The sequence below is a fragment of the Mytilus edulis genome, chromosome 3, assembly GCF_963676685.1.
Source record: "Mytilus edulis chromosome 3, xbMytEdul2.2, whole genome shotgun sequence".
Taxonomy (NCBI): Eukaryota; Metazoa; Mollusca; class Bivalvia; order Mytilida; family Mytilidae; genus Mytilus; species Mytilus edulis.
In genome coordinates, this window is record NC_092346.1 from 94,651,882 (window position 1) to 94,679,402 (window position 27,521).

General features: G+C 33.6%; 1 protein-coding gene and 1 long non-coding RNA gene across 2 annotated transcripts; both read right to left on the reverse strand.

The window, feature by feature from the left end:
• Positions 1–3,750: 3,750 nt before the first annotated feature.
• LOC139517819 (uncharacterized) lies at positions 3,751–7,587 on the reverse strand. The gene is made up of 4 exons (XM_071309262.1): positions 6,803–7,587; positions 6,261–6,300; positions 5,830–5,910; positions 3,751–5,242 (listed from the first exon to the last, which is right to left on the reverse strand). The coding sequence occupies exons 1-4, from the start codon at positions 7,175–7,177 to the stop codon at positions 4,830–4,832; spliced, it is 909 nt and encodes a 302-aa protein (XP_071165363.1). The 5' UTR covers positions 7,178–7,587; the 3' UTR covers positions 3,751–4,829.
• Positions 7,588–22,330: 14,743 nt separating this feature from the next.
• LOC139517820 (uncharacterized) lies at positions 22,331–27,177 on the reverse strand. Its single transcript, XR_011663212.1, has 3 exons — positions 26,709–27,177; positions 24,288–24,411; positions 22,331–23,671 (listed from the first exon to the last, which is right to left on the reverse strand). It is a non-coding gene; the product is annotated as an uncharacterized lncRNA (long non-coding RNA).
• Positions 27,178–27,521: the final 344 nt, after the last annotated feature.

The window sequence follows — 27,521 nt, forward strand, 5'->3', positions numbered from 1 at the left end:
AAAGTTATATTTATAGAAAATAATGCAGCAAATTCTTAGATACTCTAAATTAATGTTAAGTGAATGATACTCCTCAAGTTAAAGGAGTTTCCATTTTGGTGTATTTGATGAAAACTGTACGTATCTTCTAAGCACAATTGGGGAAATTGAAAGTATTTTATTTACAAAAATTCTTACCAATCAAAATTTTCTTAAGATTTTTTGTATTTTGAGTATGCCTAAAAAACTTGTTTTGTTTGAAGTCTAGTGGATATTTGCTTTGGAAAATTAACAATAAAATTAAAAATATTTATTAAATAATATTATAAGCATAACATTGAATTTCAATGACTGTTAAAATCAGGAAAATTTCGAGGGAACTTTGAAAGATTGAAATTGAAATTGCAAATGTTTTATCCAAATTCACATTGAAGGATGATAATCATTTATTGAATCAGATTAAATATTGCAATAAAAGTGATATGATTGCCAACGAGACAACTCTTCACAAGAGGTCAAATGACACAAAAATTACCAACTATAGGTTACCGTATGGCCTCCAACAATGGACAAAGCCCATACCGCAACGTCAGCTATTAAAAGGTACAAAATAATGAACAAAATTCAAATTGTATCACAGCAAAAAACGACAAACACTGAATTACAGACTCCTGGCTTGGGACTGGCACGTAGTACAGAATATGGCGGGATTAAACATGTAAGTGGGTATCATACCTTCCTCTTGATCTTGGGACAGTGATGCAATAGAACAATACAAGTACTATACAAAAATATAAACAAACAACGCAGATGATCAACAGCAGCAAACAATAACTAATATTTTACAGGCTCCTGACTTGGGACAGGCAAATATTGAGTGTGGCGGGGTTACGCATGTTAGTGAGTGCCCAACCATCCCCTAACCTGGGACAGTGGTGTAACAGTACAACTTGGCCAAGTACTTGTACATCTCAACAACAAAAATCCACTTAGTACAGATCTAAGAGTACTCGCAGTTATTAACAGCTAAATCAAAGCTAATTACAGCTAATTATCAAACAGTACACATCTACGTACCTCATAAATGCCTGAACTGGACATAAACGTAAGTAATTCAAGACAACTTTATGTAGTTTTTTGTTTTCTATGTTGTGATTTTTGTACTATTGTGTGTCTAATGGTTTTTAGTTGCCTGTTTATTTCGACATATGAGTTTGAATGTACCTCTGGTATTTTTCGCCCCTCTTTAACAAAGTGAATCCTTTGAAAACTCTATACATCATTAAGCAAAATATACAAGAAACCAAGTAAACCGTAATTTTTACAACATATATCGCTTATTTGGGGAATTTAGATCAAGTAACTGTATTAGTAAAACATGCCGAACCTGATGCAATAATCAACCAGTAGTAGTAATAGTATGAGCAGTATGAGCCTCAAACCTCGGACACTGGACGCGAGCGCTATATTTAGACCTACGCGCGTACACTAACTGGATGTTATTCCAGTTTACAATAAAAGTGAACTGTGGATCTCGTTACTGAGTAGTTCAATTGGATATGCCTTACCCATTCCAACTTTAAAAGGGTCGAAAATATAAGAGAAGAGTAAACACAAATCATCAAAGTAACTTCCCTCGGTCACATCTGCAAAATGTTGTTCCTATTTTTTATAATCAAGCACGTATGGGATCCATCGTCGTTTGTTATAGTCATAGACTTCTATCGAACCCATCTCTTTCGGAAATGATTATAAAGTGTGCAGTATAAACCTCCCGATTTAAACCGACAGGGATTGAGCTGTTCGTCTCTTGTCCTGTCGAAGGATTTTCATATAGAATAATGGATTAAAGACTAAATCGCTTTGCTCATCGTCTTGAATAGGTACAGAACGTAAAACACCTAGTGTCGTATTTCGCACGTAGGACTGTTCTATGAGATTGCAGCAAACATAAATACGTCCCGTAGGGCGTTCAAAATCTGACTTGAAGTTGATTTCCTTTATAGCACATTCCCAATGACCATCAAACAAAAAGGTTTTTGGTAAATCAATCACAAACTGTCCTGCATGATTATCCACATTAGTAAAACATGACAAACCTGATTCAATAATCAACCAGCATCTGTAAGACTACTAGTTAGATAACAATCCCAAAAAGGAATCAAACAATCCAACAAGAACAACCTTGCTATATCTTCTGTGCATGACACCATATTTACTAGTGAATAGTGTAGAAGCACTCTCTCCACTATGAGACATAAATTTAATGTTCAACAATGCATTACCCAAATCGGTAGTTTAAACAATATTTATTCAAAAATTCGAATACACGAATTAAAAAAAATAAGAAACAAGCATGACACAAACTGTTACCACATCTACAAGAAATAAGCCAAGTAAGGAATTGAACAAAAATTTGAAAGCGACTTATAACTGTGTTCGTTCAATAACACATCAGACTTTATGGACAACATGTGGACATAGAATTTAGGACACAGGACAAGGCAACGACATGGCCGTTGGTTTTGCAGTTTGGCTTAAGTGGATTCCGATTTATAGTGAGTCTGAGGAGTTAAATTTCAACTGACAGTCTGCCTCACAATGTTGCATTTCCTTAAGCTAACTTTGAATTGTGTTATCATGATAAAGTATAACAAAAACCGAACTCCGTGGCGAATTCAAAAAAGTGAAGTTCGTAAAACCTTACAAAATTAATTAAACACTATCAATGAACGGAACAAGTTGTATTGCTAGCTTAACCTCCAACGTATGTCAGTTGTTTATTGCTAGCTTAACCTCCAACGTATGTCAGTTGTTTATTGCTAGCTTAACCTCCAACGTATGTCAGTTGTTTATTGCTAGCTTAACCTCCAACGTATGTCAGTTGTTTATTGCTAGCTTAACCTCCAACGTATGTCAGTTGTTTATTGCTAGCTTAACCTCCAACGTATGTCAGTTGTTTATTGCTAGCTTAACCTCCAACGTATGTCAGTTGTTTATTGCTAGCTTAACCTCCAACGTATGTCAGTTGTTTATTGCTAGCTTAACCTCCAACGTATGTCAGTTGTTTATTGCTAGCTTAACCTCCAACGTATGTCAGTTGTTTATAGTTCCATTTATGTCTTATGACACAGAACGCAATCATCAGAAAAAATGTCTTACATTCGATGACTGCACAAATTATTAGCGGTCGTGAATAGAAATAAGAAGCACCAGTAAGGCAAACCTCTTCCTTGCGGAACTGCAGAGTTCACTGGAGATTTCCTCCATCCGACGATAGTCTTTTGGAAAATACGAACTTTAAGAAAGTTTGTACCTCACAGTCCTGCATGATTCTGACTATAATTTGTTTTTAAATAGATGGTTAATTTTTCATGACCAACGGATTCCCCATTTCCATTCTCAATTTTACATTTTGGTATGTTTTAGCACAAATCGTTTGTTTTCTGTTTAGAATCAGTTCATATTTGTGTCACCGATATTTGCTCATTATTGAAGGTCCTACGATGATCTTAAGTTGGGTTTTTTTTAAATCACTGTCCTTTGGTGAATAATTTCGCAGGCATATACGATATCTCACCATATTCATACGGGCACCGACAATAATTATAACAGATTCCTATTCTTCTGCAAAACAGTTAAAGATTGGAAGAAACTGATTGAACAAAACTCCTGTAGTTCTTCAACTGACTAGTTCACGGACAATATCGCTACTACCATCTTTATTTTTTTTTCTCAACATACAAATATAAGTTTTAAAAAAGAACAAAAAACATGGTCAATTGTATTAACAAATTGTGTATGCTAATATTTACAATATATGCAGATGACAAATGACGATCTTGATATAATACCAAACTATATAAAGATTCAACAAAACTTCTGATAATGATTTCCATTACATGGACACACAAATGATTGCTTGATTTGGAAAAGGAATCCTTAACTTCCATAAACATAATTATTTGTAAATATTTCGAGCTGCACAAGAAAATAAGAAACGAATATAGACCTACAACAAATATTGTACATACTACAATGTATATAATTATATTGCTTGTATTAGGGCAGTGCTTGAAAGGAAATAAACTATGCAATCCAAATACAATAAAAGACTAACCATTCGGAATTGTGACTCTTTTAGGTCGAGTAGAAAAGTAATTGCAAGCCGTTCATCCAATTTTCCAACATGAGACGATGGTCAAATTTGATTGTAAACAAATTTCATAGGATTGAAAATTTTGATCTCTTAAATAAAATCTAAGTTGACTGCAAAAGCTTATTTTCAATCTCCAAAATGTCGCCAACAATAAAGGCGAGAACTACATTGTAATTTTTTAAATGTCTTCACCTTGTTAAAAAAAATCATTTTCAACAATTTATCCAAATTAATCAGACTATTAAAGCCATTTTTCAAGCTAAGCCATTCAAATACTTTTCTATTGATAAACTGAGTGAAAAAAACGTAACAATAAATATTTCTGCGCATGGTTGAAATCATGAATAATATATATAACTTTACAACAATAAAACAAAACGATAAAACAGATTCATTAATACGTCAATCAAAAACAATCATTATCCTTATCATCCCATTTCAACTCATTTTTCAAAACGTAAAAATGTAAAAGTAACTTCAATATAATAATAACCTATAAACGAGCGCCATTTGATACAATTATAATTAAAACTTAAAACAATAAACAATAAACGAAGAGATTTAGAAAATATTAACCTCCGATTAAACATGATAAACGTAACATCACAAAACACAAATGCATTCTCTCAATCTCTAATTCTATCTCTCATATAGTTCGCATACAACTAACATTGATCACTAACACACACAATCACAACCTAAACATACCAAAATAGCTAGCATATGTCGATTTTTTAACATATTCAAACGAGTCAACATATGAACCGATCTCATAGCCACTTTGTAATTTAAAAGTGCCACATAAGAAGCTGGTGTGGATTCGATCTGATTCTGCCGATCCACCATATTTACTCATCAACATGGAAATTTCGCCTGTTTTTGGCAGATTTGGGTGGCGACGAGTGATATTATGGTATACTGTCGGCACTACTTTTAAGTAACTCTCGTCTGCAAAGTCGAATGTGACAGCTGCGTATATGAAATAAAGTGCCGAGTCGCCGAGATTATGTCTAGGAACTACAAATCTGTTGTCAACAGCACGGATTCCATTGGTGAAGGCTGTTCCTAGTCCATCTTCTCGCAGAGTCCATGTTAAATTGTTTGCTGAGGAAAGAAAATTTAACTGATATCAGATAGTCTACACACTTTATTGTATCACTAATATCAGAGTCCGCAAAATGAAAAAAATATAATAAGAACCATAAGAGTTTCGGTTCCGCAGCTACATGTATGTTAATACATTATACTAATTTATAACTTTGCATTTATTTCAGACAGGTTTTATACAGCTGATCAAACTATTTTTTTTTAATTATCAGCTAAATGTTTATGTTTGGAATTTACTTCTCCATCACTCAAACAATTGACCATTAGATCGCATTATGTTACAATATGTTGCTATATCATGAAATATATATGCAAGATAATCTCCTCACCATATATATTTTATGAAGTCAACAGAGTTACTTCTTCGACAAGTTATGTGTGTGTTGTACTCCCAAAAAATGATATTATTGAATGCAGTGAGTTTTTTATCTTTTTTTTTATTCTGATTGAAACAATACAGAAATGGGGAAATACACACCGAAACCAATGTTGATCGAGCTTAATGCATACATGTTTGATTCATGTGTCGTCTTCACAGTCCATTTTCTTCAAAAACAGTTTTAAACATTAATTTCGGTACATACCTGTGGTGTCATGGTACATGTGAATTGAATGTGGTCTCTCCCTCCACCATTTTATTGATTGCCGAACCCTTGAATCTTCAGCTATAAAGATAAAGATATGTGGATGTTATTCAAATGCACAGATATATCATATTTTACAAAGTAGAAAATGACTTTTTTTATTTGGTGAACATTATATTATCCCCATGGGTACTTCTTGGGTCTGTAAAGAAAAGGTTTACCGATAATTAACGGAAAAGGGTCGCAAACGATAATGTATATTCCTTCACATTCCCTGTTCAAAATCATTTACAGATTTCTTTTTGAATCCAATGTCTAATATAACGTTATCCTTTCAGTACAGATGATTCGATATTTAAATATCATTTTGTATTTATCTGTTCAAAGAGAGATAACTCTGACATATCTTTAATATGAAAGATTGAACTTACTGTAGTCATGTTCGCCTGGTGGAAACTGACGTTCAACAACCTAAAATGTAAAATAAATAAATAAGTAAAATTACATCATGACAGAATTTTCAACTTCAATGTTCCTGTATTCCCCTATTTAATCTTTTCCCCATACTTAAATTTGCTTTCCGCGATCTCATAATCGGATCTCTCAACTCCGAAGTGTCATATTTTCTTATTTTTCAACAGCATTACGATACTTGACAATATTTTTTCGTGCAGTTGAACGAGAGGAAAAAAACAAAAACAGTGAAACCTTGGTAATTTCCATATTAAAAGATATAGTTGCAAATATCTTTATTCTTTTACAGCATAATCCATTAAAGAGTACCGTTTAATACTAGCTGCAAAACCGTAGTTCTTAGGTCCTTTTGATAATCTTTTTGACAATTTGCGAGTCCGCAAAAAGAAAAAATATAATAGGAACAATAAGAGTTGCGGTTCCGCAGCTACATGTATGTTAATACATTATATTATATACAAGCCCCCCCCCCCCTTTTTTTTATGTTCATGTTATTTACCTTCCGCATCAGCGTTGTGATGTCTGGGAGACTTGTTATGCAACAAAGCTTCTGTCCGTTTTCTGTTATTTGTATGTGGTCATATAAAGTGTCCTCCTTTTTAACATCAGGTCCAAGGTAATCACATGGAAAACAAACTCCAGAATCCGGCATTTTTATATTAACATAATCAGCTTTAGCGTCGTCATCGTCATTTTTTCCAAATGTTTTGAAAATAAACAAAAATATGAGCGTGCACAGTAGAAAAATGTTAACAACAAGCGATACTTTGAACACATTATTTAGCCTCTGTGTGTACTTGTCTGTTTTGTTACTATCTGTCATACTGGTTGAATTGCTAATAAGCATGTTATCCGAAGGATTATCTGATTCCATTTTAAAGATTCCTGCGTTTATAACCGTGTAAATGAATATTATAGCAAGCACCTGCCGTTAGTATAAAGAATGCATAATCTCCATGGCTAGATCATTTTTAAATGTTGACCTAAGTCTATTTACCAGAAAATCCCCAGTGCTACAATTTTACTTCCATTTTCATAATCTATAAATGGATCGATATTTGCCGTAGTACGTCAGCATAATATTAGCTATTTAGGTCATGTTTACAAACAAATACGATATTAAGAAATCATTGTAATGTACACTAACATGCTATGAATAGTTTATATTTGATTTGATAAGTGTGTATTAGAAAATAATGTAGGAATTGATGTATCGTGGCTACATTTAGTACAATGTATCTTTAGCATTTTCTTTTTCATCTGATATCCTGTGATATTTATATATCATGTATATGTAAATTTACAACGAGTCTCTAGGTCAACTAGATTTTCAGAAAATTGTATTTGCACATTATGTCAAGGCTATATATAAATACTACAAACAACCTTGACCATGTTGACATACCTGGGTTATTGTATTATTATTTTATTATTCATTGCTTAATATTTCTTATCTCCAATTTGATGAAAAAAGAATATTATGCCTGGTCAAGCAGATGACCAAAAACACATATTATCAATCCAATTTTCCCATATGTTTTACTGTTGTGTATTAAAAAACAAGATTGATAGCGTTGAAAAACTAAATATAAAATTCATCGCCCTTTGCGAAAAAAATTCAAATGCAAAGGGCAATATCAACAATCGAATCAACATATTACATTACCACATTACTTTATGATCTATGCAAATTTTGGCATTGGTAAGGAAATTTTTCGACTCTTAAATAGTTGCAACTAATGAAGAAGAAAAAATCAGTACTTGGTGTCTTTTTGTTGTTGGGATATACAAGTACCCAGCCACGTCAACTCTGTGTTTTTGTTAGATGTATTTCCATTTGAATCCATCTGATGAGATAATTCTTTTTCAACTGATTTGGATCACGCTAACATGTTTAACTTCGCCACATTATCATATGTATGTATGTGTCTGTCCCAAGTCAGGAATCTGTATAAATTCAGTGGTTGTCGTTTGTCGATGCGTTACATATTTGTTTTTCGTTCATGTTTTTCTACATACATTTGGCCGTTAGTTTTCTTGTTTGAATTGTTTAACATTGTCATTTCGGGGCCTTTTATAGCTGACTATGTGGTATGGGCTTTGCTCATTGTTGAAGGTCGCACGGTGACCTATAGTGGTTAATTTCTGCGTCATTTAGTTTTTTGTATCATTGGCAATCATACTGCATATATTTCTTTTTATATCTATAGCAGACTATGCTAAAGCATACTGGTTAGATTCTCCGTGTCTGGTTCAGAAAGCGAACAACAGACAACCATTTGATATTTTTTTTAGAGTAGAGGGGGCAGAAGAGTTTGAAAATTAATTATTTTACCTATTAAGAATTTTAACTAAAATAAATACATATTGTCTGAGATAATATGGAAATGCAGTAAAATATGGTCATTTACAGTGCTCATGAACACATTTTCGCCAGTCTCTCAATACAACTCTCTTTCACAGGTCAGTTTGATACCCAAACTCATTTGGTATTATCAATATCAATATTTCAACAGAGAATTGGATTATGTTTAAAACTTTATGAAGAGATTTTAACTGGTGGCTTATTGACTGCCCATTTTCTCTAAACTTTTTCTCTTTTTTTTTTTTTGCTCATTGTAAAAGACTGTACGGTTAATTATCTGTAATAATTAACATCTATGTGTTTGACAATGCTCTAAGGATTGTTTCTAAAATCGAATAAAATCGGCATTACACATCCCAGTGAAAGAGATATATATTATCGCTTGGGTTTCTGTACAAGTTGTAGGTCTACGATGTCCCATAGTTGCTCATTTCTACTTCATTTTGATTCTGACGGACAGTTGTCTTAATGGCAACAATACTACATCTTTTGTTAAAATAATTCATGTTGTTTGGTGTAGAACTGTTTATGGTTCGGTTTCCCTTTGCGCAGAAATGGTTATTTGGATATGTATATATCGTAAACCAGCAATATGTATTTGTTATTATTTCTCGAATATCGCTTATAGTTATATCAAACAAAATACTTATGAGTTAAAAGAGAGATGGGTAAGTTTCTATGTGACAACAACCCAATGACACAAATAAATATAACACTTGCAGTTATATTATAACACCACTGTTCCTGTAAGTGCCATACGTGTTACATGTCTGTCTCATTTGAAGCCTATAGTTCACTGGTTTCTGTTGGTTACTGTTTTCCATTTTGTTTTTTTCGTTTTATTTTATTTGCTAAAATCTGTTTTTATAGCCAACTGTACGGGATCGATTTGTAATCGTTGTTGCAGGCCGTACGGTTGCAGGTAGTTATTTACATCTGTGAAGCTGATTTTTGGTGGATAGTAGTCTGATTAGGAATCATACCACATGATTTATTTTTGTTCTAAAGAAAAATCCGGACTAAGCATCACATATTTGCTACTGTATTTGTGCACATCCTTTAAGCTGGTGTCACAAATTAACGAGTTTCACAGCCGGCCTTAAAATCACCATTCCCGATTAAAATTTGTCAAAAGAATGATAAAGATCCTAGGCATCGTTGCTGGAAATTCAAATTTTAACTAAAATTTGTAAAAAAGCAATTATTTATTCACGACAACAATCAGATATTATTCAGGAAACGTGCTACGACAGCCTTTTCCAACCGATTTGTCTATCCGATTTGAATCTTTTGCCTGGTTATAATGACCGCAAATATCCCGACGGCGTCCTGAGTCTGCCGAATGCGATCCGACAGAGATCAGATAGTGAACCGATGATGGAAAATATCTGTTAGAAAACTGTTACCATACTCGTAATGATAAGGTACTGTCGAATGGCAATCCTTTCACAGTTTGCTGTAATTGTTGGACTAGAAATCCGACTACACAACATCGGCTGAGTTTTCCCGACAGCTATAAAACACGAAAAATTAAAAGTCGGATTACTATCCTCAATTATCTGGAATGTCCTATCATTGTCTGAAACCAGTCGTTTAAGTTTATAAAAGATTCCTACGGATCGGGAACGGGAGAGGTCGGCCCAGCACCCCGACAGTTAGGTGCGTCCCGTACCATTTGGGAAACCTCAGCCGATTTTGTCTAGTCGGATTACAATCGTGACTATGTCGTGACAGATTCTTTTGAATCGGATAAAAATCCTAACAATGTCCTGTGTTTTCTGGACGTTGTCCTCTCGAACGTGCATGATTGTTGTGAAAGTACAATTTACACGACGTTACGTTATATTTATTCCCGTACTTTCACTTTCCCATTGTTGACGTCAACTTCCGCCGAGCAATTGTTTATATGGTTTTGAATAGTGAAGTTGATATTTACCACGAAGAATAAGAAGATTGATATTTGACTTGATATATATTTTATAAAAGGTAAACAGCATACATTTACACACTGTAGTATTTTACTGATCTCCGCATCAGGTTCTAAATATATACTTTGCCCTATTTATAGATCGTAGTTTCCCCTTTTTAAATATAGCGCGATCGGCAATTCAAACACATTAACGTTGGTTGTTCATTTGTTATTATTTATTCGCGTATTCCTGTGTGAATAAACTGTGTTGTATATTTATTGTGTATTATAATAAAGTATTGTATTTCTACATGTTGTTTGCATAAAAACGTAACTGCCGTATAAAGTTGTGGTAATTGTTTAATGAGACAAATATTTGTTGTGAAGCCATGGCCATGTATGATTTTACCCGCTCGGACCCGTTTGTTATATAAATAAGTAAGTTCACAACAACTGGTGACAGCCGTGGGATTAATTTAAAATTCGTGTTATTTAAAGATTGCAAAACTTTTCAAAGCAGTTTTTAGCTTTTGGTTTTGTTTATCGTGTTCCGCTGATTTGTAAGGGTTTCAAAACTTTTCAAAGCGTATTTAGCTTTTGGTTTTGAAATTTAACTGTAGGGCTAGCATTACTTCTAGACTTTTTATAGCTGATTTAGCTATTGGTTTTGAAGGTGTGTGTTTTTTTTTTTTTTTTTTTTTTGTATATGATCGTTTTCGGTATTTCAATAAATATTTCAAATCCATTCAAGGTTTTATTAGCTTTTAGGTTTGAAATTATTCAGACGCGAATAATATTGAGAAAACCGTGGTTTAAGTATCGTGTTTATATATATAATTTCGACTTTCGTGAATATTTACATTTGAATAAGAATGATGCTGAGAAGTCGTCAGTTACCTACGGTTCAAAGAACTAAAAATTTATATGAACCAAGAAGTTGTTTAGGTTCAGTATCGGATTCACACATATTGAATAAAAATCGAGAAAACGTACCACAAAATTCAGCAACAAATGAAGTTGAAACAATGACCCGTGTTTCTGGAGGTAATACACCAATTTTCACTGATGAAAGTACCATACCAAGACATAATGATAGTTATAATCAAGAAGAAATAACCACAATGAGACAAGGGGATACAATTCCTAGATGGGAAATGAACAGAGAGGCTCATCAAAGTACCTTACATACTGACAATCGGCGACCAAATAATCAAAGTACAGAGATTACAGTTCCATCTGAACATAGAGAAACATATCAAAGAACTTGGAGTACTGGTCACTCAGATAACAGAGATGCATATCAAAGTGCATGGAATACTGATCGCTCGGATATGAGGGAAAATCCAAGTACTTGGAGTACTGATCACTCTGAACGACGGGAATTGAACAGAACATATGGTCAAAGCAATAAAGAACATCAAAGCAATAAAGAACATCAAAGCACTCACAGTTCTGTTGAAAGAGAGAGGTGTGAAATGAATAGACATGAACAGCAGAGAATGGACTATTCTGAAGTGGGAAGATATCAGTATGTTGATACTTATCCTGATCATAGACAGTCGTCATCTCAAAATTCTGATAGTACGCATCATGAAAGATTTATGGCGTACCCAGAGACTTCCACAAGACATTCAGAATTACTAAGAAATATGCCTGATTATACACATACCAAAAGTAATTATGCTGAACCTCAGACATATGTTCCGTCAGAAACTATACAACCAGTTAGAGGAACAGAATATCCAAGAGCAACTGCTGATAATATGTTCTCGAGATATGAGAGACCTCGTTGTCCAGAAAATGCATATTCCAAGGTATCAAATATGAGTCGTATGTCATCAAATGAACCACAACATAGACTTCCTTTTTATAATGTCAAAACTGAATGGGAATCATTTTGGTGTCAATTCCAGATCAAGTCAAGAAGCTACGTTTGGGACAATCAGAAGCAAGCAACACAGCTGCTATTATGTTTGCAAAATGAAGCTTTAAACTTTGCTTCAAGGCTCCCACATGCAGTACAGACAGATATTTTTAGTTTGTTTGTTGAGTTGAAGAAGAGGTTCGGTGACAATATTTTACCATCAACACACAGAGCAGCACTTCAAGATCTTAATAAGCAGAACAAAGAAAGCCTACAGGAATTTGCTTATAGAGTTGTAAACCTGATAAGTAAAGCTTACCCAGAAATTAAAGGGACTCAGCTATTCGAGGAATTGACTGTTGAACATTTCCTTTATGGTCTTAATGATGAAAATATGACGTATGATGTTATAAGCAAGCAGCCAAAATCTATTGATGAAGCTTTGAATATGGTCATGTGGCATGAGAGCTGTAGATCTAGGAGTGGTAAGAACCGCAAATCTTCAATACGAGAAGTACAGTTTGATAGCCAGTGTGAAGAAAACGATATCAGAAGGTTACACCAAAAACAATACGTAACTGAAGAAAGACTTAACCAGTTTGGCAGAGAACTCAAAGATTCTATTATTGAGGGAATGGCTAATTTAAATAAAAAAATGCCTAGTTTGCCAAGTACTAACAGTAATAATTACCAGCAGTCCAATTACGCAAAGAAAACGGAGAGTAATAACAATAGGTGTTATAATTGCAATGGTATTGGTCATTATAGCCGTAATTGTCCATCAAAACAAGATAAATGGGATTCAAAGAGAAATGGCCATTATGGAAACAACCAACAAAGAGATGCATATGCACCAGTCAAAACACCTTTCGATCCTTTAAACTAGAAAGGGCTGTGCCTGTAGGCCAAGCCATAGCCCCAAAGAGTAATGAAGAAATTATGGAGAAAAGACAACAATCTATTCCAAAGAAGGAAATTGAATGTTTAAAAGGAAAATTTGTAACCTCAGAGAAAAACTCTTCTGAGAAACATCTAACTACTGAAGGTTTAGGCCCTTCAAGCAGTGATGTTAAAATTATCAGTAAGAAATCAGACCAATGTAGTAAGAATGAACATATTGAAAAACCAGTTTTGTCCAGGGTTGATGCTGTGAATCAGTATAGAGATGATATGAATAAGGAAACTATTGCTTTAACTTCCGGAATTTTACCAGAGAAACACTTTGAAGACAACGAATCTTCTGATGATAGTGTTGATGGAGAAAATAGTGTATGTATTAACAGAGTTGAATCAGCAGTTATTCAAACGTCTGTTAGAATAAATGATTATGAGTTAAAAGCGGTAATTGACACAGGTGCTGAGGTCACTGTGCTCAGTGAAAAGGTTTATAGGAACCTTGCAAAAGAACATCATCTTGAGTTGAAGACAGCAACACGTGGATTGTTAGTAGCTGAAGAGGGGAAAAAGATGTCAGCAACTGGTATTACAGAGATAGAAATGAGTTTAGGACCACTGCGTTTTACTTGGCCAGTATACGTAGCTCCTTTAAATGACGATTTGCTTCTTGGTTGTGATATTATTGATGAAATGGACATCACGGTAAATACAAAACGTGGAATTCAAATTGAGGACATTTGGTATCCATGTATAGTAAAGAGAAGAGAAAGTAACAGACTGTTGAAGTACCACAGTGGACAAAGGGCGGATGCGCACCAGCAAGGTGGATCTTTGAAAGAAGAGGGGTACAGTTATCAAAGAAGTGATAAAGGCAGAGCCAGAGGTGGTAATGGACATTACAACAGAGGCAGTGATAGACAATGCAATCAATGGAATAACCAAGGCAATTATAGTGGACGGTATAACAGAGGTAATGACAGACAAGTTACTAGTAATCAGGCGAATAACCGAGACAACTATAGACAAGAAAACAGACAACATAACCAAGAAGAAAGACCACAAAGAACTGAATTTGACCAAACTCCAAACAACCAGAAACCAAATGTAAAACACCCGGACGATATTACAGAGGCACAAAGTTATATCAATTCCAATGACAGGGCAAGACCTAAAGACAATAACCATGATGATCATATGAGAGATTCTAGCTCAGACAGGCAAGATAGATTGAGACCAAAAGACAAAAAGGATCATACCTGGGATCCAAGTCCAGATAAAAGCCTTCCTAAACACTGCATACAGTATACTATTGGTTCTTTTACTGATGCTGCATCAAAAGACCAGTCAAATGAAGTACAAAGTACAACCGTCGAAGGTCCCCAAGGAATTGATATGGACCAACAAGTTCTTGATAATCAAACTATGGAATGGGATGCACAACAAGACCAAGGTCAAGTTTTGTACTATACAAACCAACGTGAACAAGATTACAGACCTCAACACTACAACAGAGGAAAAGGTCAACAACGACAAGGATTTAATGAAAAATTGGACAACTCTCTGGGTCAAGTGAGAGATCCGAAGCATCATAGGTACAACAAAAGACAGTATGACTATCACAATCAAGACAGAGGTCAACAGTATCAGAGTAATGATGATAGAAGAGATATTTATGACAGAGGTCAACGATATCAAGGTTTTTCTAACAACAATGATAGTTACCAGCAAGATCAAGGATACAATAGAAGAGACAGGAGACAGCAAAGATCATGGGGAGAAAAGTCAGACATCCATCTATCAAAGGCACTATCATTTATTTTAAGACATGATGCAGAAAGACAGGGATATAAAATGATGCCAGGAGGTTTTCTTTATGTTGATGAAATTTTAAAAAGGCAAAGCAATCTACGGGATTATAACCATGAAGATGTAAAACGAATTGTGGAAACAAACGGCAAGAAGAGATTTTATATGGAGCCAGATAAGGAAACTGGAAAAATGAAAATCAGAGCAAACCAAGGACATAGTATTGACGTAGAGGATCTTGAATTAAAACCATTATTAAATGCCAAGGAAGTTTCTATGATTATCCATGGAACCTCCTATAATTCCTGGGAGAAGATAAAACACACAGGTTTAAGTAGAATGGGAAGAAACCATATCCACTTCGCGACAGAAGAACTAGGAGAAAATGGAGTCATCAGTGGCATGAGACAATCCTGTGAAGTAATGATATTTATAAATCAAGAGACAGCTTTAGCAGATGGGTTCAAGTTTTTCCGTTCAGCAAATAATGTTATACTTTGTGCTGGAAATGAAGATGGAGTTATTCCACCTACATACTTTGTAAAGGTCCTTGCCATGAAGAGACAGCCAGAAGAGGAAATAATCCAACCATCGCCACAGAAGAAGAGAAGACTGGGAAAAGAAAATAGGAAGATACAAAGTGTGGTGTTCTTTCCGTACAAGTCACCTGTTGATAAACTGTATAAATAAATTTGACAATGTTTGAACAATATATATTTATATGTTGATGATTTATTGCTTTATGATTTAAATGTGTTGATATTGCTATGTTTTAATTGTTATGAATATGCATTTACATAAGAGGTGATTTTTGAAATTTAGAAATTATGCATATTGTTTATTTTTCATGTCGTTATTATTGATGTTTTTTTTTACTGTAAATAAGGTACATATAGGTAATGTTTTAATTTCGAGGGCGAAATGATTTTTGAAATGGGGGGGCAGTGTTGTGAAAGTACAATTTACACGACGTTACGTTATATTTATTCCCGTACTTTCACTTTCCCATTGTTGACGTCAACTTCCGCCGAGCAATTGTTTATATGGTTTTGAATAGTGAAGTTGATATTTACCACGAAGAATAAGAAGATTGATATTTGACTTGATATATATTTTATAAAAGGTAAACAGCATGCATTTACACACTGTAGTATTTTACTGATCTCCGCATCAGGTTCTAAATATATACTTTGCCCTATTTATAGATCGTAGTTTCCCCTTTTTAAATATAGCGCGATCGGCAATTCAAACACATTAACGTTGGTTGTTCATTTGTTATTATTTATTCGCGTATTCCTGTGTGAATAAACTGTGTTGTATATTTATTGTGTATTATAATAAAGTATTGTATTTCTACATGTTGTTTGCATAAAAACGTAACTGCCGTATAAAGTTGTGGTAATTGTTTAATGAGACAAATACTTGTTGTGAAGCCCATGTATGATTTTACCCGCTCGGACCCGTTTGTATTATAAATAGTAAGTTCACAACAATGATCTTGAGAAATTTGTCATTGCTATTTTTTTGCCGATTCAGTCCAGGTTGCATCAAGATCTTGTCGAATGCGAACCGTCTTTGTCGACACCGTTCCGGAATAGTCCTGTTATTAGTTAATACGGAATTCGGTAATGATACCCACGTCAAAGTCCCGACAATTACAGAACACAATGACGTCGCGTACGGTGTTGGTGATAATACGGGTTTTGCTTTCCAGTTCGCCTTTATTGCATTTGTTAGAAGTTTCGGAATTGATAAGGCAGCAACCATTTGATTTTCTGGGGGGGGCTATGGTTTTTTTTGGAAAAAAAAGTTTGTTTCCATTTTTTGGAGAAAAAAATAATTTGTTTTTGATTCTGAGAAAAAAAAATTGTTTGTTTCACCCTCAGCTGCCACTATATGTAATGCTAAAATTGAAAGAAAAAAATTGTTTTCGACTTGTCGCGAAAAAAATAGATTGTTTTTCGCCACAGGCGAAAAAAAAAATTTGTCAAGAAAAAAAAACCATAGCCCCCCCCCCCAGAAAATCAAATGGTTGCTGCCTAACTATATAAATGTATACATCAAAATGTGCGTAATTAAAAGTAGAAATGGAATATGCCTTAAAATCAATACTATTATTCATTTTGTTACTCGAATGATCCCTAATAGCACTGATTTTGAGCGTGTAGACAAGTAACACCGCGACATATGATCAGCGTTGCTTTGAAGTTATTCTTGTCATTTTTTAAACTTATTAAAAAAAAGTTGTACTCCTAGCAAGAGTAGTCTTTGGTGTTAATGGTGTATGTTTTATTTATGACGTCATCGTTAACTGGACGCGTCTGACCAGGACGAAAAGTTCACTTTGTTTTGTGGTAAGCCGAAAATAGGACAGAACTTAGGATAAAGTTAGGACCGACTTACGACAAGTCTCAGCATGCACATCGAAGCATTCTTAGGAATATCTTAGCTAGGACCTCCTAACCGATGTCCTAAGTATTGGCGGAAAAGAAAATACAAATTAGATATGAAAAAATACAATATGATATCATATTTTATCAATAATTTAGTTTTTTCAAATATAGTTAATTAGAAACTAATTATTAGTGTTACATTAAAGATAATGAATGATTATTGTATAATATTTGTACATTTAAACTTTATAAAACAAAACATAAGACAAAAATAATAACTACGTATTATATAAAGATTTAACAAACTAATTGTAAACGAGATATATAATCGGTAAAAATCATTACATGTTTTTGAGTGAGTTGAATTCGAAGTGTCAAGGTTTCAATATTTAACAGTCCAAAGACAAATCTCGTGCATTTTTCATATAAATCTGGAGTATTTCAACTATTTTACTACTAGTATACGTGTAAAAATGATCAAAAGTCGAAATTGAATATATCCTAAAGTTAGGACCATCCTAAGACCATCTTAAGACACCTAAATTGGTATCCTAAAGTAAGGACAATTCCTAGGATTTTCCTAAGTTGAGACATGTTTGATAAACCCACTTAGGACTAAGATGTGTCCTAAGTTGGTCTTAGGACACGTCCTAATCCTAAGAGAGCTTCGATAAACAGGCCCCAGGGGCCGGTTTCACGAAGCTATCCTAAGACATGTCATAAGACATATCTTAGGACATGTCTTATGATCCTCTTATGACTATCCTAGGACATATCTCAGACCTCGTCTCGAAGCTGTCTTAGGATCATCTTAGCTAAGACATCCTAAACCTGTCGCAAGTTCTTTAAATTTTCAAATAAAAATATGATCTACGGAAAAAAATCATGTAAATGTAGTATGTCTTACCATAAATTATTCTAAACGTATTGTATTGATTAATATAATGACATAATTTGCAAAATAAATATAAAAAAAATAAAAGTAATTTATATAAAAATTATCTTTAAACAATACATCAATATAAATATGAAATTTTCAATGCAAAATTAAGAAAAAAGAATATAAAATTATGACATTGTTTTGGTATAAGTGAGTTGAATTCAATTTCGACTTTATTGGTTATAAAAGGTTCAGAGATAAAATCGTGCAATTTTTATATCAATACATCGAATTTTCATTGTTGACAAATCCTGATAATCCGTCAATGTATATATGTTTTAAGCAGGAACTGGAGAATAGATAATTAGATAATAATAAGATATTTTTTTTCAAAATTGATATAAAAAATGAGTGTAATTTATATAAATAAACGTATAACTATCCTAAGACCATCATAAGACACCTCTCGCGTTGTCCTAACTTTATGACCAACTTTAAGAGATGTCCTAATATAGGACCGCTTTGTGAAACCCACTTAGGACTAAGATATGTCGTAAGACCATCCTAAGACATGTCTTAGTCCTAAGACAGCTTCGTGAAACTGGGCCCAGGTGTCTTAGAACGAACGATTATAATAGAAAAAGGATCAATTTATATTGCACATTTTCAAATCAGAAAGAATGGATAGTGTGTTTCTAGGGACATATGAACATGCAAGGATAAAAAATGCTGGCATGCTTCTTTATTAACTTCGATGGGCACATACAAGGATAAATGAAACATCCTTAAGTTATCCTTGCATTTTTCTTTATATATTTGTTTTAATATTTATTTTGTAAGCACACTTTTTATTATAAAAAAAACAAAGACCCATGCGCGAGATCTGGAAGAGAAAACCCATACACAATCAGTACAATACTGTTGATAAAGTTACAGTAGGAACTGATTTTTCTCTTTATCTTGTCTAGATTGTGGTGCACATTCGCCTATACATTGTATTGTTATATATGTTGTTGTTTGAAATTTAATGATAGTATCAGGAAAAACGTAAATAGCTGAGTGACAACTATAGAATTACTTTTATTTCCATGATGAACCAAAGTGAACATATATATACATACAACTTTAATATTAAACCAGCATAAATTAATGCTCGTGGTTTTAGTATAATTCAACTAGAAAAGTTTTCGCTAAAATTGGCTATCGAAAATAATGCTGAACGGATTAATCCTGCGCTAAAATGGGCTCTAATGTTTGCGCTAAAATGTTCCCTAGTAGTTTCGCGTTAAAATTATCTGCGCCCATCTGTTTTTTTGTTCATAGTTGAGATTAAATTTCTTTTTGTTTATGAAATTGGCAAATTTGATTAAATTAATTTTATTGTGGTTAATTTTGAATTTGCTTTCAACTGTTGATTCTTTTAACATTTAATACAGGCGATGAAACAAACGATTCAACTAATAACATTTTTATTCGGAAATTATCAAAAGCGGATAAAAGAATAAGCCCTTGACACCATTTGCGAGTACGATTGTCTTGTGAAACAATGATAGTCCGTCGGAAGGGGGCGATAAATGACTGACCCGTGTTTTATTAAGAGAGAGCAATATCTCTTGCACATAAAGGTCACCCTTTTAGATTTCGAAAAGAGCAGGCTAAGGCTCACAAGGAAGCACTCGCACCTTCAAAGTTGAAACGGATTAATATAAGTTGTAATAACTTGTTTCCTAATAAATATGTTTAAACTAAAAGAAAAAAACAGCAGAAAAGACAGTGGTTTAAACTTTTTTTTTAAATATCCTATTTCAATCAAAAGAAAGAGAAAATATCTTCCAAGGGGATACTAATGTAAATGAATATTATTTTCCCGTTTACTTTAACTGTACTTAAAAAAAATGTGTGCCGCTTTTGCATTTCGGTTCTATACGTAGCAAGTCAAGCAAACCGCTCACATAAATTATGCTGTATGATTGAGCTGCACGAAATAAAAAAAAGTACGACGTTATTTATACAATGCATGAAAAATAACGTCAAAATAACGTTACCAAAACTAACACCAACACCGTACGCGACGTCAATACGATTGAGTCCAGACAAAGCCGTGTGCAATGTGGCACAGTAGAGTTTGATGGGATTGCGTTCCGACAGTACCTGATCATCCCGAATATGGCGACTGTTGTCTAAATAAACTCATCATAGATCTACCAGGACTAAATTTATTATATACGCCAGATACACGTTTCGTCTACAAAAGACTCATCAGTGACGCTCGAATCCAAAAAAGTTAAAAAGGTCAAATAAAGTACGAAGATGAAGAGCATTGAGAACCAAATTTCTAAAAGTTTTGCCAAATACAGCTAAGGTAATATATGCCTGAGGTAGAAAAGCCTTAGTATTTAAAAAAAATCAAAAATTTGTAAACAGTAAATTTATAAATATAACCATATCAATGACAATTCATGTCAGCACAAAAAGTGATGACTACTGGGCTTGTGATACCCTCGGGGAAATAAATCTCCACCAGCAGTGGCATCGACCCAGTGGTTGTACGGATATCTTCCGTCAGTATCGGTTTACTGTTTGGTTATTGTCTGATATCTGTCGGATCACATAGAATCGGGACGTTTTCGGGACAGATTCCGTCGTTTTGTACCATGCAAAAGATACAAATTGGATTAGAATCGGATTGAGAATGGGATAATCGTGACAAATTCGGGTGGAAACGACGCTTCCTGGACAATATCTGATTGTTGTGATTCAATAAATGTTTTTACAAATTTTATTTAAAGTTTGGATTTCTAGCCATGATTCACAGGATCTTGTCCAGACTTTTGACAAATTTTAATCGGGAATAGTCCTGTCAAGAACAGCAATAAAATCGTGAATTTGTGACCCCAGCTTAAGCTTTACAATAAAGACAGTGTTATACATCTTTATAAAGATACTTAAATAACACTTCCAAATTGACTGGGGACCCATATTAACAATATAACTTCAAAGGCAAATAAATCCCTGGGTTTTGTAAATAGAAACGTGAAAAACAGCACACGTAAGGATGGAAATCTTACGTTCAAATCACTTGACGTGTGTCTGCCCATCGAGTACTCCTCACTAGTTTTGATCCCTACAAACAAAACGAAATTAACCAAATTGAGCAGATACAATGTAAGACAGGAAGAAAATAACCAAACGAGAATACACATACAGTCCAAAGCAGTGACAATTTTAAACTTTATCGTGATCTGCAAAAATAACAAAAATATCAAACCCAAATTAAGTAATATTCAAATAGAAAAGTCCCTTATCAAATGAAAAAACTCTAACACATTAAACGATCAAATGATTGATATTCCAGACTTGGTACAGACATTTCCTCATGTAGAAAATGGTGGATTTAACCGGATAGTATAGCTAGCTAAACCTATCACTTGAATGACAGTCGCATAAAATTCTATCCACAAAGCAATTCAATACAATAATAAACAGTTCCTTTGGAAGAAATTATACCGAGCAAACATGTAGAGAGAGAGGTTGGACAGAGTAGCTTTTCCAAATAGTAGAAGGCTGCAGATGATTTTCTGCATAGTCAGTTATAAGGGTGCTACAGGCAATAGGTATAGTTGGAAAGGCACGGAAGACAGCAGTAAGATAGGTAGGGTAATTAAGCAATAGACCGTTCATCTTTCTTGATATGGTTTCGAGATAATTTGGGCTGGAAGCCGAGTGCTGATGAGTAGATGTTCGGCTATCTCTACTGACACGCCAACCGGCGGATGTAATGGTACAGGGTCGAACAAGTTTGAAACCATCTGAAGACATCAAAACACAAACAGAGAGCGACAGAGATTAAGAGAAGGAAGATAAGCTTTTAAATGAATATGACAGCAGAAAAGCAGAATACAATGCAACCATCTGTAAGTAATCAAAGAATAATTTGTTTAATTAAAGATGCCCAAAATGGCAGTTTTAATTATTAAATTAAAAACAATTTAATACAATGATTAGATTATGGTTGAATATGGATGATTAACTTTTGTTATATTAGACAATAAACTGAAAAAAATGTAGCAAAGCAGTCAGTGGCGGATCTAGAACTTTTCATAAAGGGGGAGGGGGGGGGGGGCGCTGACTGACCTAAAGAGGGGGGGGGGCACTCCAGTCATGCTTTAATGATTCCCTATATAATCAACCAAATTTTTCCCACGAAAGAGGGGCCCGGGGCCCCCTGGATCCGCCTATGGCAGTTTTAAAAGGTGACAAACATGCACTTTATATCACCATATGGAAATTCAGAGGTTTTCAAGAACATTTCTATTTTGACAAATAAAGAAATAAGTTTAAACGTCGATTAACAAACATATTAATCAACAAAATAGAGATTTAGAAACAAAAGATATGACATATGATTTTAAGTGAATTCAGATACACAACAAAATGAAAATGAAATTTGAGTATTCTTTCTTATTGATGAGTGCATTTTGTAACGGCTCAAGCAGTGAGGATCGGTGAAAATGAACATTTAAAACAAACAATAATTGCTAAGGATAAAATAAACAAAACGTGCGTTTAAAAATAAATCTCTCATGTAAATCAATAAAAAATAAACCAAGATTATATTATAGGGTTTGCTTGCCAATGAGATAAATATTATAATTATAACAACAACGTTGCGCATGCACCTTAACAAACGCCGCAATCAAATAGTAACAACCGAAGTTTAAATCTATAATAAGGACATACATAGCAGAGTACCAAAACAAATTGTATGTGTTTATATTACAAACATTCTGCCGACAATTATAGGACGGTTTTCAGTATAAAATGAACCACTGCAAATCTGAATTTTCTATGTCAAACTGTGTGCAAGTACTGCCGAACTAGTATTGTCTGATTTCTTGTAACCCAAAGACGTTGCTAATTTTCATTGCGTAAAGATTTGGTATATTTGTGACGTGCAAGGATAATTTGTCACCCTTTGCCAAGTTCACAGGAAGTAAAATGTTTTCTGGAATAAAAGATAGAAGTCCACTCCTATAATGTACATCATTGTGAAATAATACATTGTTTTTGTCTCCGACATGTCGAACAATCTTCAAAGACACTTTACCAGTATCAGATGTCTGGTTGATAATTCTGAAACAATACTGCAGTGACACATAAATTATATAACTTCCATCAGACTGTACTGTCAAATATGTTTTATTGTTGTGGAGGCTTTCTCCTCCAGTGTGCTTTGACGTCATCAGTGTTACTTCTACAATACAATTTGAGATTCAAATTATAAATTGTACAACTTAAGTTATCATTAAACATGATGTTTTGTAAGACGTTTGTTTAATATTTCGTTTGGCGAGTATTTGTGGTGATGTTCAGTTCCAAAAATGTATAGAGTAACAGATATATTGATATAATATTCAAATGGACTAAAGTATAAGGTCTTTCGTGCTGTTCCGACTTTTCTCATTATCGATATGACTTTTGTTATCATGAATGTTGTGATGAAGGACAAACACCACATGTAAGACCTTGCAAAAGGGCGATTGTTCTCAAGATACGAATCCAGCATATTGAAAGTGAGGAGCCACCGTTTGGAGTGATACTGGTGTAGTCTATTGGTTCATCATCTAAATAGCTCCATAAGAGGGTGCAGGCCACTACCCCACTAAATCCACTTCTGTACTCTGCTAGCTTTTGTATAATAAAATTAAAATAATTTTGAACAAAAGTGAAAAAAATAAATAAATTCGAAAAGAATCAGCCAGCCTCGCGACAGGTAAAATTGAAAGTTATAAATATTACTCCGGATCCCCTGAACATGAAATGATCCCTAAATCTTATCAAATATGCTTCATATTGATGTTTATATTTACCTGATGCATTATTCCTCCACAAATAATACAATTCACCAAGTTTTTGTCGAAGAAAAGGGCGGTTTTCATCTTTATAAAGTTGCTCATCGCTTAAATTTCTTCGTCCGATGTACTCTGTGGTAAACTGAAGGGGAAAAAAACGTCATGATATATTGTATGTCTCTTATGGGTCATTATAAAAAAAACCATGCAAAACTATGTTATTGGGTCTATTTAAGTCACATACATGAAAGTATATCAAAATAACACTTGCATATGTTAGATATGAATGTTTTGTGATACACAATATACAGTTTACAGTATGAAATGTTATAAAAACATCCTTATTTTTTTCTTAAACCCTTGAAGATAGCCAGAATTAACTGTTATTTTTACTATAAATCCTTTCAGACTTGAAATAGGACTATTATTCATATCATTTGTTATTATGATTTATCACTTTTTATTGCATTTTGATACATACAAACATTTTTTTGATGATTAAGGAGGTGTATGTTGGTTTTATAATAAAAATGTAACATTTTTTAAGTCAATGGTGTAACCAAAGGACAAATTAGTGGGATAAGAGTTATCTTTCGCAATATTTGGGCATTTACAACAGTTTCTCCCTTAGCAATGTTACCTGTAAGCATGTTATGCAAATGAAAACAAACAATTATGTTGAAGATTAAGTGAAAAAATCGTAAAAGTAAGTAAAGGTTATATCGTAATTGGAAATAGTGTCCATGGTGTACCCTTTATAAAAATCATTTTTTGAAAACATTTCCTTAACTTTGAATATTGAAATATATTGATTAAAGAAACATGCACCAGTCACAACATATAGAATAGGGGAATGGAGCACTTATTTCGTGACTGAATCTTAAAATACACCTTAAATCATTGGTGATACTGTCAATGGTGAGACCATTTTGATAAAATAACACCAATGACACTATTTAGTAACACTATTGACATTTTTAGTAATGGATGTTATGTTATATAATTTGAGATTTTTTAGCCTAAGAATTATTTTTTCATCTTTTTCTTTTGCCCTGTGATCTTGGCTTTGTGTTCAGTACTTGATATAGGTAAAGTTTGATAAGTGATGTCAATGGTGATACATTTGTGTCATGGGAGTTACTGAAGGGTAAGTGGTGTTGCTATATAAAAATGCGACATTTTTTATCTTAATTCATAAATGAAAGTTTTTTGGGTCGTGTACGAAGGATTAAGTATACCATTAACATTTAATCTTATACAATTCAAATATATTCAGTTTAAGTGTATTTGTTGGTATTTACAACGACCATAATTAGGACAGCCAACTATTTTACGACAATGTTTTCTGAAAATTATGTTTAAATAGAATGCACAGCTATATGAATAATATCAATAAGTCGTAATTTAAAACTAAACAACAAATTGGAACAGTTGTTTGATGTTAAACAATAATATTTAGTACCTAAATGTATGCTTTAAATTGGTAACACCACTGACACGAGTCTATCAAAGGATGACCTAAAATTGTTAAAATTGAAGAAACTCTTCATTTTTCCCATTGCATATTTCTGAATATCGTTGCTACCATAATATAGAATAGCGGGACACATTTAAATGTTTTAAACAATGACATCATTTTTCAAAATATTACCTCGTCGAAATTTGCACATTTTTTGATAATGACCCTTATCCCAAAGGTAACTGTCATATATACAAGTCTTAGAATCTTGGTCGTATGCATAACCAGTTTTCATCCTTGTCGCTTCAATAAGTGGAACCTAGCTTTGAAATAAGTTGTCAACAGTTTTTCGTCCTGAATATGCATGACATATTTGTCACTGGACCTAATTCAAAGTGACAAATCTGACGAATTTGCAACAAACTAGTTTAATGAAATTCTCGATTTGATATATACTTCTAAAGTACTTTAATTAGTACGGTAAAGGTTCTGAAAGCCAACAAATGCAATGTCTGGAATCGTTTTAAAATACCATCATTGCACGTGTAATCCTGTCATTTTAAGGGTCTTCTTGTCATGTGTATTCCTGACTGGAATTGTTTTTAAGTACATGCATCATCATTGTTCTGTGTGTTCCTGACTGAACGCAATCTAACCAAATATCGTAACGGCACAAGAAAACTGTCAATGGGAATGTGACCCAGTTGAAATTAAAAATATAAAAAGACACTGAGTTATAGATATAAAATCAAAATCGAAATACCATATAAATGTGGTAAATTTTCTGAATTATGTTTGATCACACTTTGTAAATGTATCAACAATCTAAATTATAAGGAATTCGCAAAACACAATTCACAACTTTTGAAAAGTCAATTCCTAAGTAAAAATAATTTTGCATGTGAAGTTTCCTACGCTTTTTCATGTTAATTAAAAGACTTGATAGAGTAAAAACGGAAGTTAAGAACGCATATACGTACCAGTGTTAGTAAATTCTTTATTGCTTGGTCCGACGTCTTGTGGCAGTATTGGATATCATGAAAGCTGTGTCCATTTGTAGAATGTCGTTCACACGGAACAAGTATGAAATCTGCTGTCGGCGTTTTTATATTCTGCCGGTCAACGTCTGATTTTGATTTAAGCAAAGTTATCCCTTTTGTAGAAACGGCTATCATTAATACTATGTTCAAAATAATCGACAAAATGCAAACATAACAACATTTTGAGATTTTCTGTTTAGGCTTGTGGTTATCATATTGAAAATTGATAAGAAATACGCTGTTGTTTTCACTCTTTTTCTCTGTGATATATGACGGATGTTCTTTGGAGCACTTTTCAGATTTACTGGTGGACATGGAAAGTGGTATGTAAGGCATCCTGACTTAACTTTACTTTGATTTTAAACTGAAACCGAAAGTACATTTCAATCTCTATAAATAAATGTTCGTCAAATTTTAGAAAATCATTCGTCGACTTTTAGAAAATCATTTGTGACTCATATATAGATTTAAAAATTGTATTCTTTTTATAGAAAATATTTGTTTCTTTAAAAAAAGAAATGAGAACAAGTCTGGATCATTTCCTGTGTTTAGACGTGGTCGACCAGCTAGGATTTCAGCGACTTTATTTACAAAAATACATATTTTTCTCTTTAAAAATAAATATTTGATTAAAAAAGACTTTATGTTATTAGTTCATGGTTTTGTTACATTCGGTTAACATGGTTAAAGCGCCAAAACGTTCAGTGATGTGCAACAACCATTTACTAGCCTAGGCTTGTTTTGATGCATATT